General features: G+C 40.3%; 1 protein-coding gene across 2 annotated transcripts; it reads left to right on the top strand.

Annotated features, from left to right (window-relative positions):
• Positions 1-1025: 1025 nt before the first annotated feature.
• Positions 1026-13931, top strand: ark2cb (arkadia (RNF111) C-terminal like ring finger ubiquitin ligase 2Cb). 2 transcript variants are annotated; one of them, XM_059337350.1, is made up of 8 exons: positions 1026-1396; positions 5068-5401; positions 5825-5953; positions 7226-7355; positions 7539-7643; positions 8035-8130; positions 8693-8796; positions 11276-13931. In XM_059337350.1, the coding sequence occupies exons 1-8, from the start codon at positions 1336-1338 to the stop codon at positions 11391-11393; spliced, it is 1077 nt and encodes a 358-aa protein (XP_059193333.1). In that variant the 5' UTR covers positions 1026-1335; the 3' UTR covers positions 11394-13931. The 2 variants fall into 2 exon arrangements, with proteins under 2 accessions (XP_059193333.1, XP_059193332.1); XM_059337349.1 differs by having other exon boundaries at positions 5822-5953.
• The last annotated feature ends 61 nt before the right edge of the window (positions 13932-13992 follow it).

Raw genomic sequence — 13992 nt, 5'->3', positions numbered from 1 at the left:
GTAAATCTAATAGGCCTGTCTTTGGAGGTTTGGACAGAAAATGTAGTTGAAAGTTGTTAACTTGAGCTTTCTGACATTATGATTTTTTCACCATTTTATGAATAGACTAAATGATTAGTCAAGAAAATAATCAATCAAATTAATTGATATTAAATCTAATCTTTAGTTTCTTTTAAATTTAAAAGAAAAGTGTTACAAACTGAAGGTGTGGAGTTTGAAAAACGATGTCAATTAGGAGGTGAGAAAGGGACATGAGAGAGAGAATGGCATGTGACTGCGTTGCACGATGGGAAATGTAGGAGCCTGCGTTTTTTTTTTTAAAACCTTGACCTGAATAAAAGTCAGGATGCCTTGTTCTCTGCTGCTTTGATTTTCACCATTCTGTTTTTTTTTTTTTTTTTTAACTCTATGGAGTCTGCAAAAGCACCAAAGCATGACTTCTTCATGACATCCAGACGTACAAACAAAGCAGCGTGGAGCCCTATTGTAAATTTACCTCTAAAGCTCTGGCTGTAAACTCCATGAGGCCAGTTTTAGTTTGATGATGATATACCAAGTAAGACTGGAGACAAGGTCAAATATATTTAGTATAAAATGATAGAACTGGATGTAACCCTCTTATATGTTATATTTGCAACCTTTGTTCACATTTGCAACTTTTAAAATTCTTTGTTGAGCATGATAGTGTTTTGAAAGTCAAAAAAAGATTCAAAATCACATTTTATGTTGGACTAAAGGACTAAAAAAAGACACAACATGACTAAAAAAGACAAAATGAGAAGAAAGAATCACCAAACCCCCCCACGGAAGACATAAAATGACTAAAAAAGAAACAAAATGGCTAAAAAAAAGCATAACAACAGACACAAAATGACCAAAAAAAGACATTTTGGATTAAAATATGGACAAAATAGCCCAAGACTCCATAGAGTTAAACGAGTAGTCCGACTTTATTTAGTGCAACATGAGTGGAGATAAACATAAAATAAAATATGACATTTGTTTATTTATTTATTTACCGTATATACTGTGTATGGTTTTCACCCATTCATCAATAGAAGCTGTTTAAAAATATTTTTAACAAGATTAATTGACAAGGCTGGATTAATTAACCTAGAGATACGTCTCGTGTCGGTACGTAGCGCCGCAACATCGCCCTCTGTTGCCCCGGAGATGGAACGACATGTCTCCTTTTGTCAGCGACAGCCAGCCAGTCACACAGTCGTTCCGTCGGGTTTGTCTGTGGTGCTAGCCGCCTGAATGTAGATCCGCATGGGCTACTACTACTCTTTCTCTCCAAATAACCCAGCGGAATCATAAGATAAGGATCCCAGGATGGTCTTAGTGCATGTCGGATATCTGGTTCTTCCTGTATTCGGCTCAGTAAGAAACAGAGGTACGGTATTAATATTCATATCGCTCCAAAACATGTGCCCTGTTTATTTTAATATTCACTGCAGCTGTTGGCTAGTCGGCTCGCTCGAGTTTAGGGTTAGCTTGCGTTAGATATCTTAAAATTAACGGTCAAATTATTTGCGAATCTACCTGCACCGTGATACTACTTTAATCTGCATTCACTCCAGAGTAGCGTAAGCCACCGAATAATATTATTTGCTAGGTGAAATTCTGCCTAAATTAAGAAAAATACCGCCGCTAAAGCTAAGCTAAGTGGCTCGTTGGCACAGGCTATGTCTTGGAAGCGAAACATTTCTCACAAAGGATTTCACATGCACGGGGCGTGCTGTCCAAAATATCTAAATATCAGAAAGACATTCGCGCATAGACAATCGTGTCAGAAATTGTTAATCTGAGATACATTCAATTTGTTTTTTTTATTTTAGTAACATTACGTTGTATTGTTATTTCCCCCAAGGCGCTACCGTGTATTTGCACTGTAAAAATACCGCAAAATAGACGTAGCCTTTCCAGCCAGTCAGCTTATCTGTGCCTGGATGATGTCATTTGAAGATCATCTGCTTCTGCTAGCGCTCGCCGTTTTTCTACCGTGATTTCAGTAATTATTATCCCTGTCAATTGGCCAGTGAACTAATCGATACATGGCCAATTGCCCGGGGAGCGTGGACTTCCGAACAATTAAACTATCAGTCGCCTTTTTTTTATTATCATTTGCTAATTGGCAATTTAGCAGCTGTTTGTTTGAAGCTGCCGAATTGCAAAAAGACCCGTATGCGGTCACAGTTAAACAATGGTAAAGCTACAGTGTAACATTAATTTCATAACAGTGGCATCAATGATTTCATTGTGCTTTTATTTCTGTTCTTATTTCCCTGTTTCATAGTATGGAGGCTGGCTCTACATTCTGCATTTATCAGATCTTTGTCGTCCCCCCCATTGTGTAGCTAATGATCATCTGCTGCTGTGTGGTGTGGCGTGGCCTCTGCCTGTTCTCTGCATTTAGCTGTATTGTGAATCCCTTCTTCATTTCCTCTTTCCATCAGAAGACGACATTGGTATTAAAAAGCACCCCCTCCCAAGATGTATTCAGTCATAGACTTTCCATGTTAAGCAGACTAAAACAATAGCTAACACCTAGAACAGAGCACCTTTTTTGTCTTTTTTTCTGTCAAATTGCTGTAGCACTGAGTAAACATTTTAGCTCCTTTTTAGATATCAGTTGAATGTCATTGTGTACCTCCCATCCAGTCTTTATAGACAACATGCTGTAAATTCCTGTAAAGTGGATACATTTTGCATGATCTTAAATACCACACTGCATTGTTGAACACCAGAATTCGGCTCATCTTCCTTCTCTTCACACAAGGTGCAATGTACATGATTAAAGTGACCTATAATTTTAAAGTTAAAGGCATGCAAATTGGAACCACATGCATGCAGTTTTTATTGTTAAAACTCAGCATTCCAGCAAATGCTGTCATGTGATCACTTGAAATAATTGAAGGTACACTGCACCTGCACACAACAACCTGCCATAACTGTCTCCATTTTTGTGTAATCCTTTTGTTCCCTTTGCAAATTTCAAGCTTTGAATCACACTGAATTGTCAGGGCTGTTTGCCCCTTACAGGCAAATGAAACTCTAAACATTGATGTACGCAAAACATGCTCACTGGTGGTTCATCACTTCCCAATTTTCCCCACTAACATGAGGCCAAAATGCTATCCATTTCACAGGGATGCCTATTTTCCTGCACTGCTAAAGAGATCCTCTATTAGTAATAACGTCTTTATTGTTTGGTTGTGGTCTCTCTTTACCTTTTGTTCTGGTAATAGTACTTTTAATGCATGGTCACATTTATGATTCATAATTTTTTGTTTTTGTTTTCCTACATTGACTAGTGAAAATCCAATGTAATCTTTCTGTAGTAAAGATGTACCCTGCTGTACTGAAATCATGTGCTGTAGCCAACACGTCTGCTCATTGGATGCCGCTTTTGTTCTTTTTAACCCTATATGGAGCATGGTGGGCCTTGCCTTCAGTCTATGTTGTTTATTTTTGTTGCATGGATTTATACTATTATTACAAAAAAAACACAAAATCCACATATACTAATATTTTTCAATAAAGAATATAGTGTTTTTCCTAACCTTCAGTGTGCTTCTTGCTGATTTCCATTTATTGTCCTCCCTCTCCCTTGTCCCTACCTGCCCCCCTCCACCCCCTCCCCCTCCCACCCACCTCCTCTCCCGCTGTGACAAAGATAGACAATTTCCACGCTTCCTCCATCACAGGGCCTGAATGAGTCTATCTGCTGTCATTCATGGTGATCGTTTTCACTGAGACGCTTGAAAACGCAGTGTGCTACTTACAGTCTAGACTTGAGCCTTTGACCCAAGGCAGCAAGGTCATATCTTGTCTGCCCGGCAACACTGACGACCTGAAAATACTGCTGGAAGGTCATGTTGCTTATCTTTGCTGGGTGCGTTTAAAAATCATACTGCGTGTTTCAAGTGTACTCTAAGTAAATGCAATGTAGACTTTGCCTATTTCCTCATGATTTAAAAAAAAAAAAAAAATCTTTTCACTGTTTATATTAGTATTCGTCATGTTTTCTACACTGTCAAAACAGATTCAACTCAAACCATATGGGAATTTTGCATCTTCTGTTAGAACGGCACAATTTTAATGTCTAAACTGGTAGATTTTTTTCTAATTCCACTGCTTCAGTTTCTGCCAGATGGACATAACAAGCACAGTATATTGAATCCTGCTCCACTGCAGACCTATCATGCCTTCTTTAAACTGGGATTTCCTCAAAAGTTTCTAATGAAAGCTAAAGTTATTAGTTTTGCAGCTCTTTTAAAATCAAAAAGGTCTTTTTAAGCATAAGCACAGTATTAAAACCATATTGCACCACAGCACAAGTTAGTCTGTCTTTTCCTCCCTGAGTCTCCACAGCAGTCTGTTTTCTGCAGTTGCCAAATAGCTGTGGTTGGAGAGAGTAAAAAAAGCATTCAAGCTATTTCCTCTAAACTCCTGAATGGTTATATGGGAGAATGACAAGCAGAGCTGCACTGTAAGTGTAAGACACAATGATACAGTATGTTTCAGTGAAGCACAGATGTATAATAATGGGAATTTATACTCTGGTTTCTTTTTTAAGAAGTAAAGGATTGTTCTTTATGGTTATATAGGAAGAGACTTGGCATCTGAACAGTTAAATGTATATCTTTATAGGCAGCCAGGTACTAAAGGTTTTACTCGAAGTGCACTGACCCGCTGTCGGCTGCAGAATTTACGAGAACCAAGCTGCGTTGAAGACCATATGCTGGTAGATTTCATCTGTTCTGATCCAGTTCGCTTGTCTGTGAATCAGAAGACCAGGAGTCGGTCCAGAGGTCGGAAATGCAATAAAAGAAATGAGAGCTTGCGTTTTGTGTGCAGGACCAAAAATGGTTGTCATGTTCATGGTACTTGTGGTAACCATCATTTTCCCACCCCCACAGAAGTATTTTTCACCCTAGGTAAGAGGTAGGGCTTCATTAACATGCTATATCACACACACAGTGACACCACATTTTCACCCACAATTAATTCCAGCTAATCTCTCCCCTCAGGTGCCTGACAACTTCTCCTTATCCTCCACAGGATCCCATTTCAACCGGCAACAGCAACAGCAGCAGCAGCAGCAGCACAGCCATGCTACCTCTTGCCGGCACTTCCAGTTAGGTCCTCAGGCCCCGCTGCCCATGGACTTCCCCATGCCCCACCCAGGGCAGCCACAGTCAGGCATTAACCCCCACCTGGCCCCTCCCGGCCACCAGCATGGCCCTCCGCTCCACCCGCCCCTCAACCCCCTGCCCGCTCCCCAGTTCCAGGACATCCCTGCCCCTCCCTTCCTACCTCAGGCATTACACCAGCAATACCTCCTCCAGCAGCAGATCCTCGAGGCACAGCACCGACACATCCTGCCACCCTCCAGGTATCTACACAGGTTTGCAGTACAAGACACATAAAAGACAAAATGTCTCTCTGTCTGTCTTTGTTTCCAGTTAACCTGTGACATTATTTTCACAGGCTTCCAACAGGTGCTGAAAATCCTCTCAAATGCATTTTGTATAACGTGCTTGAAATTTAGAGTAAATAGGATGGCAAGCCTACTTACAAACAGGAGTCATATTAAAACATAAAACTTTGTTGTCACTCCTCTGCAGAGTGCTGTCACAATAACATCTAATTTAAAGTCCAAAAATCGTTCTTCTGTATATGAATATGTAATTTACCCCATCTGTAAGGTGCTGGAAAAGCTTGAACAATGCAAATACTTGCAAAGTGCTTGAATTTAACTTTTCAAAATTTCACTTTCCCAGGATGTTTTCAAATGGTTGGTTATTTGTCTCAGTAGACGCACCCCAGAGAGAGTTCCACACCAGCCCCACAGACTGCGGCCCGGCTATGAGTTTGCCCCCCCTCTTCATGTCCCTCCTCAGCCTGTGGTGCAGCAGCCCCGCTACCTGGCTGAGGGCACAGACTGGTGAGCAATATACCTCTTGTATTTATACATAATATAGATGCAGCACCACAGAGGCAAACAGTCTGTTTATTTGTTGTAAAAGTACATTGTCATGATTGAGGTTTTTTTATTTTATACCAACAAAGTCTTATTGAATTAGACAAAATAATACTTAAAATAATAATAAATACTACACACAATAAAGACTACACATCTCAAGTGTAACAATAATACATAAAGAGTTGCTATGGAGGCAATCAATGGCAGCTACTTTTCTTTTGTTACAAACAATGGTTGGAATGATGATTTAACTTCATACCAACAGAAAGTATACTAAATTATACAATACCATATAAATTCTGCACCAAAGAGGATGATAACATCCTTTTTTTTGTCAGCTTAGTTTGTCTGCACCAGACTGCCATCAAATCTGGGTCAAGACCAGATGAAAGGGGTTTAAGACCAAGTTGAAAAAGAGCCCAAAGCAAACCAACCTCTTATTAGACTGTAAAATTGGCAATAAAGATTGTACATGTCTTGCTTAATGTAACATTAATGCATAAAGAGTTTTATGAGGTGTTAAAGGGAAACAGAGCTCCCCACAGCAGCTCTAGAAGATTGAAGATCAAAAGTGAAGTTATATTGTGTTATGCTGGAGAGAAAAAAGGCAGAAAAGGTAAAGGAAATAAGTTGAGCTTACTCCTCTCTGAGTAACCTGGTCAGGAATCACTGCAGGGTTCCTTTGTTTTCAAGGTTAGGAATATGCTTGAAAATGCTCCTTAAAAATGTCTGGATTTCAACTTTCATCTACACAATCACTCATGTAAAACAATAATCTTTTAGTATTTGAAACAAAGCAATCCCTTTGGTGTATTTGTTTGAACGTAATAAGATGCTATGACTGCTACGCTTTTCTAATGTAAATATTCCTTTGGGATAATCTGATCATTTTGTTCATTTGATCTTTTGTGTTGTTTGAACAGATAGAGACATTGTCGTTTCTTTCACGATTTCTTGTGTTAACTCATTATTCAAAGCTAAATAAGAAATTTGCAAGTACTGAATAATCATAATCAAATCATACAATCAAAGTAAATGTGAACAGCTAATAAAGGTTTTGAGAGTTTGAAAGTTTGTGGTTGGCCTTAAAAGTGCTTGAATGTATTCCTAAAAACTGTACCGACCCTGTCACTGTCCTAAAAAACTCTGGTATTCCACTGTTATCAGAAGGCAGTTTGCCAGACACACTATGACATGACTTGTGTGGCTCACTTGTTTTGGGTTTCTGTCCAGGGATCTAAGCGTAGATGCTGGGCTGCCCCCCCACCAGTATCACATCCATCCGCTGCCGCAGCACTATCAGCACTACTTGACCTCTCCTAGGATGCACCACTTCCCTAGAAACAATGCCTCAACACAAGTGGTGAGCCCCCTCTGCCTCCGTACAATCAATCATGCTCGTCTCAATGAACTCCCAGTGACTCTCCTCTGGGTTTCTCAGAATAATCTAGATACCCAGCAACTGGGGATGACCTGTGTTCCAGTTTTTTTTTCATGATTTCTGCTGCAGAGCTGAAGCTAGCTCCTTTTATCTGTCATCTTCCAGGTTGTCCATGAGATCAGAAACTACCCATATCCCCAGCTGCACTTGCTGGCTCTGCAGAGTCTCAACCCCTCCCGCCACGCGTCTGCTGTTAGAGAGAGCTACGAGGTTCGTGCCGCTGCTTCCTCTCTCTCCTCAGCAGACACACCAGTCTACACTCATTTATCATTGTTTCTCTGTGACCAATGCTCTGGACAGGCTTGAGTGTGTAACTGATTTTCTTATATCCAATTATCCTGGCTTCCAGATGCCTCAAATGGTCCAAATGCCTTTAATCTCATGACATTTGTTTTCATTTTAACAAGATGCAAATGTTTTCTGAGTGGCTCTTTCCTGTTCCTCGAAGCACCGATTTAATTTTAGCATTCCACACTTATATGTCTTTTGCATTTGAATATGTTATTATACAAATTCCAATTTTGATCTTTGCTGGCAAATGTGGGATGCTTTTTTTTTCAGACTTTCAACTTTTACCTAAAAGAATTAATTTCCTTTGTAGGAGCTCCTGCAGCTGGAGGACAGGCTGGGCAGTGTAAACCGTGGAGCGGTCCAAACCACCATAGAGAGATTCACCTTCCCCCATAAGTACAAAAAGGTAAAAAAAAACAAAAAACCTGAGTGACAGATCTTTTTGATGTGGTTGGGTACAGACGAAAGCTTTGGGCAAGAAATAAGTTGAGCTTGGTGTGAAAGAAGGGGATGGAAAAGGGCACCGGGGCGCAAGGATCAAAGAGTGAAGACGAGAGTGGAACGAGGGTCACGACTCTTGCAGTAGTTCAAAGGTCAAACTAATTTCCGTTAGCAGATTAGTGAGACAGGTCTGCAGTGTGCACAATTCGAGGCGAGGGATGAGTCATCCAGCTGTCTGCAGATATGTGCGTGGAATGAATTTAAAGAACCTTCTACACTGAGTATGACCCAAATACGCTGGAAAGAGTGTCAGATCATTTGGTACATTGTGAGCGAGAAGAAGTAATTGAGTCTTTTCCATCTGATGTTTTTTTTTTCTTTTTCGGAAGCATGATTAGGTGACTCTTTTCTTTTTGCCTGGGCTGACTCAGAGACACCCGTGGTATAAACACAACAGCTCCTAACGCACAGCTGCACGACACACTTTAATAATTAAAGTCTGTTTGCCTTTCTCTCTCTTTGTGCAGAGAATACCCCAGGACCTGAAGATGTGTCTGGATGATGAGGAGCTGGACACCGATGAGAAGTGCACCATCTGTCTGTCGATGCTGGAGGATGGAGAGGATGTCAGGTACAACAATATGATCATTTTTTTGCTTTTTTAAACCAGGGAAATGCTGTTAATGTGGAATTGAACATAAGTTGTGCTTACAATGTGTTGCCTCCTGAGGGATGCTTTTATTTGACCTTTTCTTGTCCTAAATTACATGCAGCTTTTCTAAAGTTTGCCGATGTCTGTCGGTCAGTCCACTTTAGTCCAGACTGAAATATCTCAACAATGCTTCAGTAGATTGCCTTGAACTTTTCTACAGACATTCATGGTCCCCAGAGATGGAGATAGATCCTAATGTCTTTGATGATCCCTGACTTTTACTCTAGCGCCATCAGCTGGTTGGCCTTTGTGGTTTTTGAGTGAAATGTCTGAACTACTAATGGATGGATTGGTATGAAATTTGGTACAGACATTTATCTCCCCCTTAGGATGAATTGTTATAACTTTGTCCATCCCAACTTTTATTTAGTGTCATCATTAGGTTAACATAATATTTTTCCTTTAGTTTAAGAGTTACTTAGTTAGTTAGATTTTGGGAATGTCAGGTATTCTATTTGCCACAATTTTCCAATCGGGCAGCACAGCTGTTAGGGTAAATATATTCTATGTTAAAATAACACTAAGGCTACACTGTTCTGTTCTGACTCAAAACAGTCGGGTTGACACTGAAAACCTGTGCAGGCCTACTTTTTTCACACAGAAAACTGATCTGGAATCAATAAGGAAATTGATAGAGTTAAACTGATAAGCAGAATCAATAATGGCGTGGGTATTATAAAAAATCTTATCAATTCCCATCTCTACTTGCTTGTTGTTTCTTGCCTGGTTCAGTTTTACATTTGCTTAGAAATCCTGGAGACAGACATTATGGAATGTCTCAGTTGTCCATAATATTTGTTTTTACATCCAACCTCGACAGTGCAGTGGACTCAGACAGTGTTGTGACCAGAATGTTCTCTTAAGGTTGTTTGAGTAAAGCTGCTTGAGGCCTTGTCTCCCCGGACAACATTTGCTAATTTATATGCATATATGCACAACGCTTTGCTTCAGAATGTAAACACTGTCATACAGTCTCAGCAGTTTTTAACCTTTAATTGGTTCTGCCACGTGAGTTCAAAGCATCAGGTTTTAAAATCCTATCACAGGATTTCCTCCAGCACCTCATCTTGAAAATACCGCCTGAAGGCAACATTAGCATTTCACACAATCTTATGATGTGTGTCCAGTGTTGTGATCTGTCTAACTGGCAAAGAGACAAAAGAAGTTACTTCACTCTGTGAGAAAGGAAAAAGAGGAAAGAAGAACAAAGTTAGTGAAAGCTTCAGGTTTTCTAGGGTCAGCTGTGTGTTTATTCCAAAAAAAGAAGATGGAGAAGTAATATGGTGATTGAGGTTGAACATGTTGTTGTATATGCAACATGTTGTGGTGGGAGTACATAAATTCTCTGTTCTTCCAAGCATTCATCATTCATGATGTGTCAGGCTTTGTTTACTTCAGAGTCATGAGGTTAAAGTGAAAGAAGACAACTGTTAGTGAAGCAAATGTCTTTGGTTCTGTGGATTTTTTTTGAGTACTTGCAGTTTCCCCCACAGATTAAATCAAATGTGAAGCGAAATTTGATCACAAGAAGTCTCTTGAGACGCATTCTTATGTCAAATGTGAACTGCAGTCAGACAACTGGATCTACTCAACACACAATCTGAATACTGAGCCCGACAGGACCCATGAATCACATGCACATCCAAGATTAAGGACTTTAACTTTGGTGCAACTCAGTGAGTAACAGCTGTTTCATCCAGCTGTTCGGACTTCACCTTTTTGGTTTGGTTTATTGACAACTTGACAACTGTTCTTTTCAAGATCTAACAAGAAAAGGAAAAAAAAGTTTCAAAGACACAAAAAACAAGAATCAAATCTTGGAGACTGTATCATAATCTTAGAAATGGCTTTGTAACCGAAAGACAAGTTGTGGCTTTCCATTGAAAACCGTTTCCAAATGTGATAACTTTTTACAGATCTTAAGAATTAAGAACATTCTCCTACTTCTTCAGATGTATTGGAATTATCTTTGCAAATGAGCAAAATTGACATTTGACAGATTACCTGGTTTTCAAACGGCAGTGATTAAAGGTCCAGTATGTAGGATTTAGTAGCATTTAGCGGCGATGGTACAAATTGCAACCAACTGAATATCCGTACACTCACACTCCATTTCCATGCGTGTAGAGAATCTACGATGGCCTTCTGGAAAAATGCTGAGGGTCATCCCTCGTGTTTGGTTTGTCCTTTCTGGGTTACTGTAGGAACACAGAGGTGCACTATGGAAGATATGAAGGGCTCATTCTAGACTAACAAAAACATAACGTTAAAGTTGTAGGTTATTATACACAAATTAAAAAAATATGTTCCATTTCTGCCTATCAATCCCCCGAAATCCTACACGCTCCTTTTTTAATTCTTAGTTAAATTCCTGGCCGTGTCTCTTCTTTGTCCATAGGAGATTACCCTGCATGCACCTCTTCCACCAGGCGTGTGTGGACCAGTGGCTGGCCACCAGCAGAAAGTGCCCCATCTGCAGAGTGGACATTGAGACCCAACTGACCCCCGACAGTTGATAGCTCCTGTCGACTCCTGCAGCTTTGGATCTGGTCTTGTTAATTCTCCATTGCCTCCCCTCTGAGGGGGAAGCTCTGCCAAACACCCCTCTCTTCCCCCTCTGCATCACTCAACGAGCCTGCCTTCTGAGACAGCTGTGACAGAGGGATCAACAAAGCACACTCACCTACAACACAACGAGGGACGGGGGTTGATGCATAGACAGGTGGCTGGACTGAAGGTTGGTTTGAATGGACTTGCTGGATGTAAAAGGAAGGAGCGGACACGTGTGGACAGATGTGCTGAGGCTTCACACACAGATTCTGTCAGATTGTGTACCCTGTGTACATTTCTCCATACAGCCATGAAGAGAGGACACCACCAACCTCCCCAGCTCAGTGTGGCGTATTAAGGCCATTTCTCTGCCACTACATCTAAACCCTTTCCCCCCAGGCCTGTGAAAAAATCCTTTAAGCTGCACTCTGCCCAAGCCCTCAGCACATCTGTACAGAACATTATCAAAATGATTAGCATGAGGTTGTTTGGTGTGAACTCTCGTAGCTGAACGCTTGTGGTGTAATGGAGTATAGTACAGAATAAGTATTTACAGAGTAACAGTGTTGTGTAGCAAGCAAAAGCCTTTTGAGAAATATGTTTGTGAAAAATAAAACCTACAGAGAGGGTGAAAGCGGCTCAAATAAGAGAGCACGTTAATTAATCATAGATGAGGAAAGAGCTAGTTGTGTAAAAAGGCCAAAAATCCCTCTTTCCTGTCTAACGTGGTTTTGGATTTACAGTTAGTAGATGCCATCAGAGTTGATGCAAAACCCGCTAACTGCAGGCATGGCTTCCAGTGATCTGTGTAGTGTCGTAGTGGGGCCTCTATTATCTAGAGCAGAGGCCTCAGATGTGCATGCTGTATGGCAGGCTTGGGCTGTGTCGTTAATATTGTGGAGCAGTAGAAACAGGGACTGTGTGTCTGTGCATGTGAACCGTATACTATGACTCTGATGATCCCACTCATTCATAGAGGAGGACAAGAATGCACCTAATCCCCCACCCCCCTACACCCTCCCCTCACTCATCCCGAGTAGACCAAAGTTGCCCTTAGACACTGATCTCAGACCAATGTAGCATTTCTCTCCTGATGCTAAGGATTCAAAGAGCTGCTAGTAGATCTGTGTCTAACTGCAACTCCTCTCTGTTGTTGCCTCGCTCATGGCATGATCACATGACATGAGAGGCTGGCATGGGCTTGAGGATGCAGTGCCTGAGGTCTTGCCATCAGAGTGAATAAAATCTGACATTTGTATTACCTATTACCAGAACCTTATTGCCTATCAAACAAGCACATGTGATTTCTATATACAGTGAATCGCCTCTGTTGTGTATCGGCTCCTATTCATTTCAATCTGAGTTGCTCCCACTGTTATGGTAAAAAGACTGTGTCTGGTGTTACAGGGAAAATACAAACTAGTTTGCCTGTGATATGTGCTAGAATGTGTATGATTGTCCCCACCCCCTCTCCCTCATGGTAGTAGTGTATGGTATTGCTAGAACAACTGTGATACGTTCAGTGATAAAAGCCGTTTTCTCTATATCATGCATGAACCATGTCGGCGTAGTTCACTTGAAGGAGGGTGAAAGGGAGAAAAAGCCATCCATTTGAAAAATACCAAACAATTGTTCTTAACATTAATTTTATTTTTAATTGTCTTTTTCTGCCATTTTCTTTTTATTCTTACTTGTTTTTTTTGTTTGTTTTTTTGCTCACATGCCAATTTGGACATGGTACTAATATGCCCAGTCCGTGTCCATTTTAACCATAGTGAAGAAAAAGCTGCAATGCTGCAAAAACATATTTATTGTTGTTATAATGTAGCTTGTGTTTTGTAAATGCACTATAATATGGAGTTGCCTGTTTTTTTGGTTTGGTGGTGTGGGTTCTTCTTGTCCTAGATTTTGTGTTTCAATTCAGTTACAAGTATTTTCATGCTTCCTTGTGTATTATTGGAGGGTAACTTGACTGTTTGTGTTGCGTTTTTTTTTTCTTTTTGTATGAAACCTCCATCCAAAAAACTACAGATGGATGAAAATGGAGGTTTTGCTAGTTCACATAGAATGCTGTGATTAAAGATGCCTTAAGTATTTAACAATCATTATTTATTACTAACTGTAGCTAGCTAGCTATCGTGGTGGAATATTTAATGTCTCTATCTCATAACTTTGCAATTTAATCAATATATTTATTTAAAATAACACAAAATATTAAAAAAAAGAATACCTCATTATGCATTGGTCGGTGGGGATGCTTTTGCATGCCGTCTGTGTTTTCTTTTTCAAAGGAGAAAAAAAGAAACCTGTTGAAAAACTGACTTGGAGGGGGTGTTTCCCAACACATTTTCTAGCCAGCATGGTGCTGTTGATCTGGATTACATTCCATTCATGTCACCTCTCTTGATTTTAATATTCAATCTTACCATTTTTTTTTAAACATCACCCCTGCTTTGATCTGAAGCAGGTGACGGGGTATGGCCCCTTTTTGTCTTAGTATGACTCCACAATTTGCTTGCTTTTGTTATACAATACTGCTTTGTTTCCCATAATCAGTCATATTTG

Source organism: Centropristis striata, chromosome 7, assembly GCF_030273125.1.
Source record: "Centropristis striata isolate RG_2023a ecotype Rhode Island chromosome 7, C.striata_1.0, whole genome shotgun sequence".
Classification (NCBI taxonomy): domain Eukaryota; kingdom Metazoa; phylum Chordata; class Actinopteri; order Perciformes; family Serranidae; genus Centropristis; species Centropristis striata.
The sequence above is the reverse complement of the archived record's forward strand: the minus strand, read 5'-3'. Positions and strand labels throughout refer to the sequence as shown.

Bases quoted from the DNA above. Each gene is read 5' to 3' on its own strand.
- ark2cb (XM_059337349.1), top strand. From the start codon at position 1,336: ATGGTCTTAGTGCATGTCGGATATCTGGTTCTTCCTGTATTCGGCTCA. The intron at 1,397-5,067 runs GTACGGTATTAA...TATCCTCCACAG, and splicing joins CGGCTCAGTAAGAAACAGAG to GATCCCATTTCAACCGGCAA. The intron at 7,644-8,034 runs GTTCGTGCCGCT...TTTCCTTTGTAG, and splicing joins CTGTTAGAGAGAGCTACGAG to GAGCTCCTGCAGCTGGAGGA.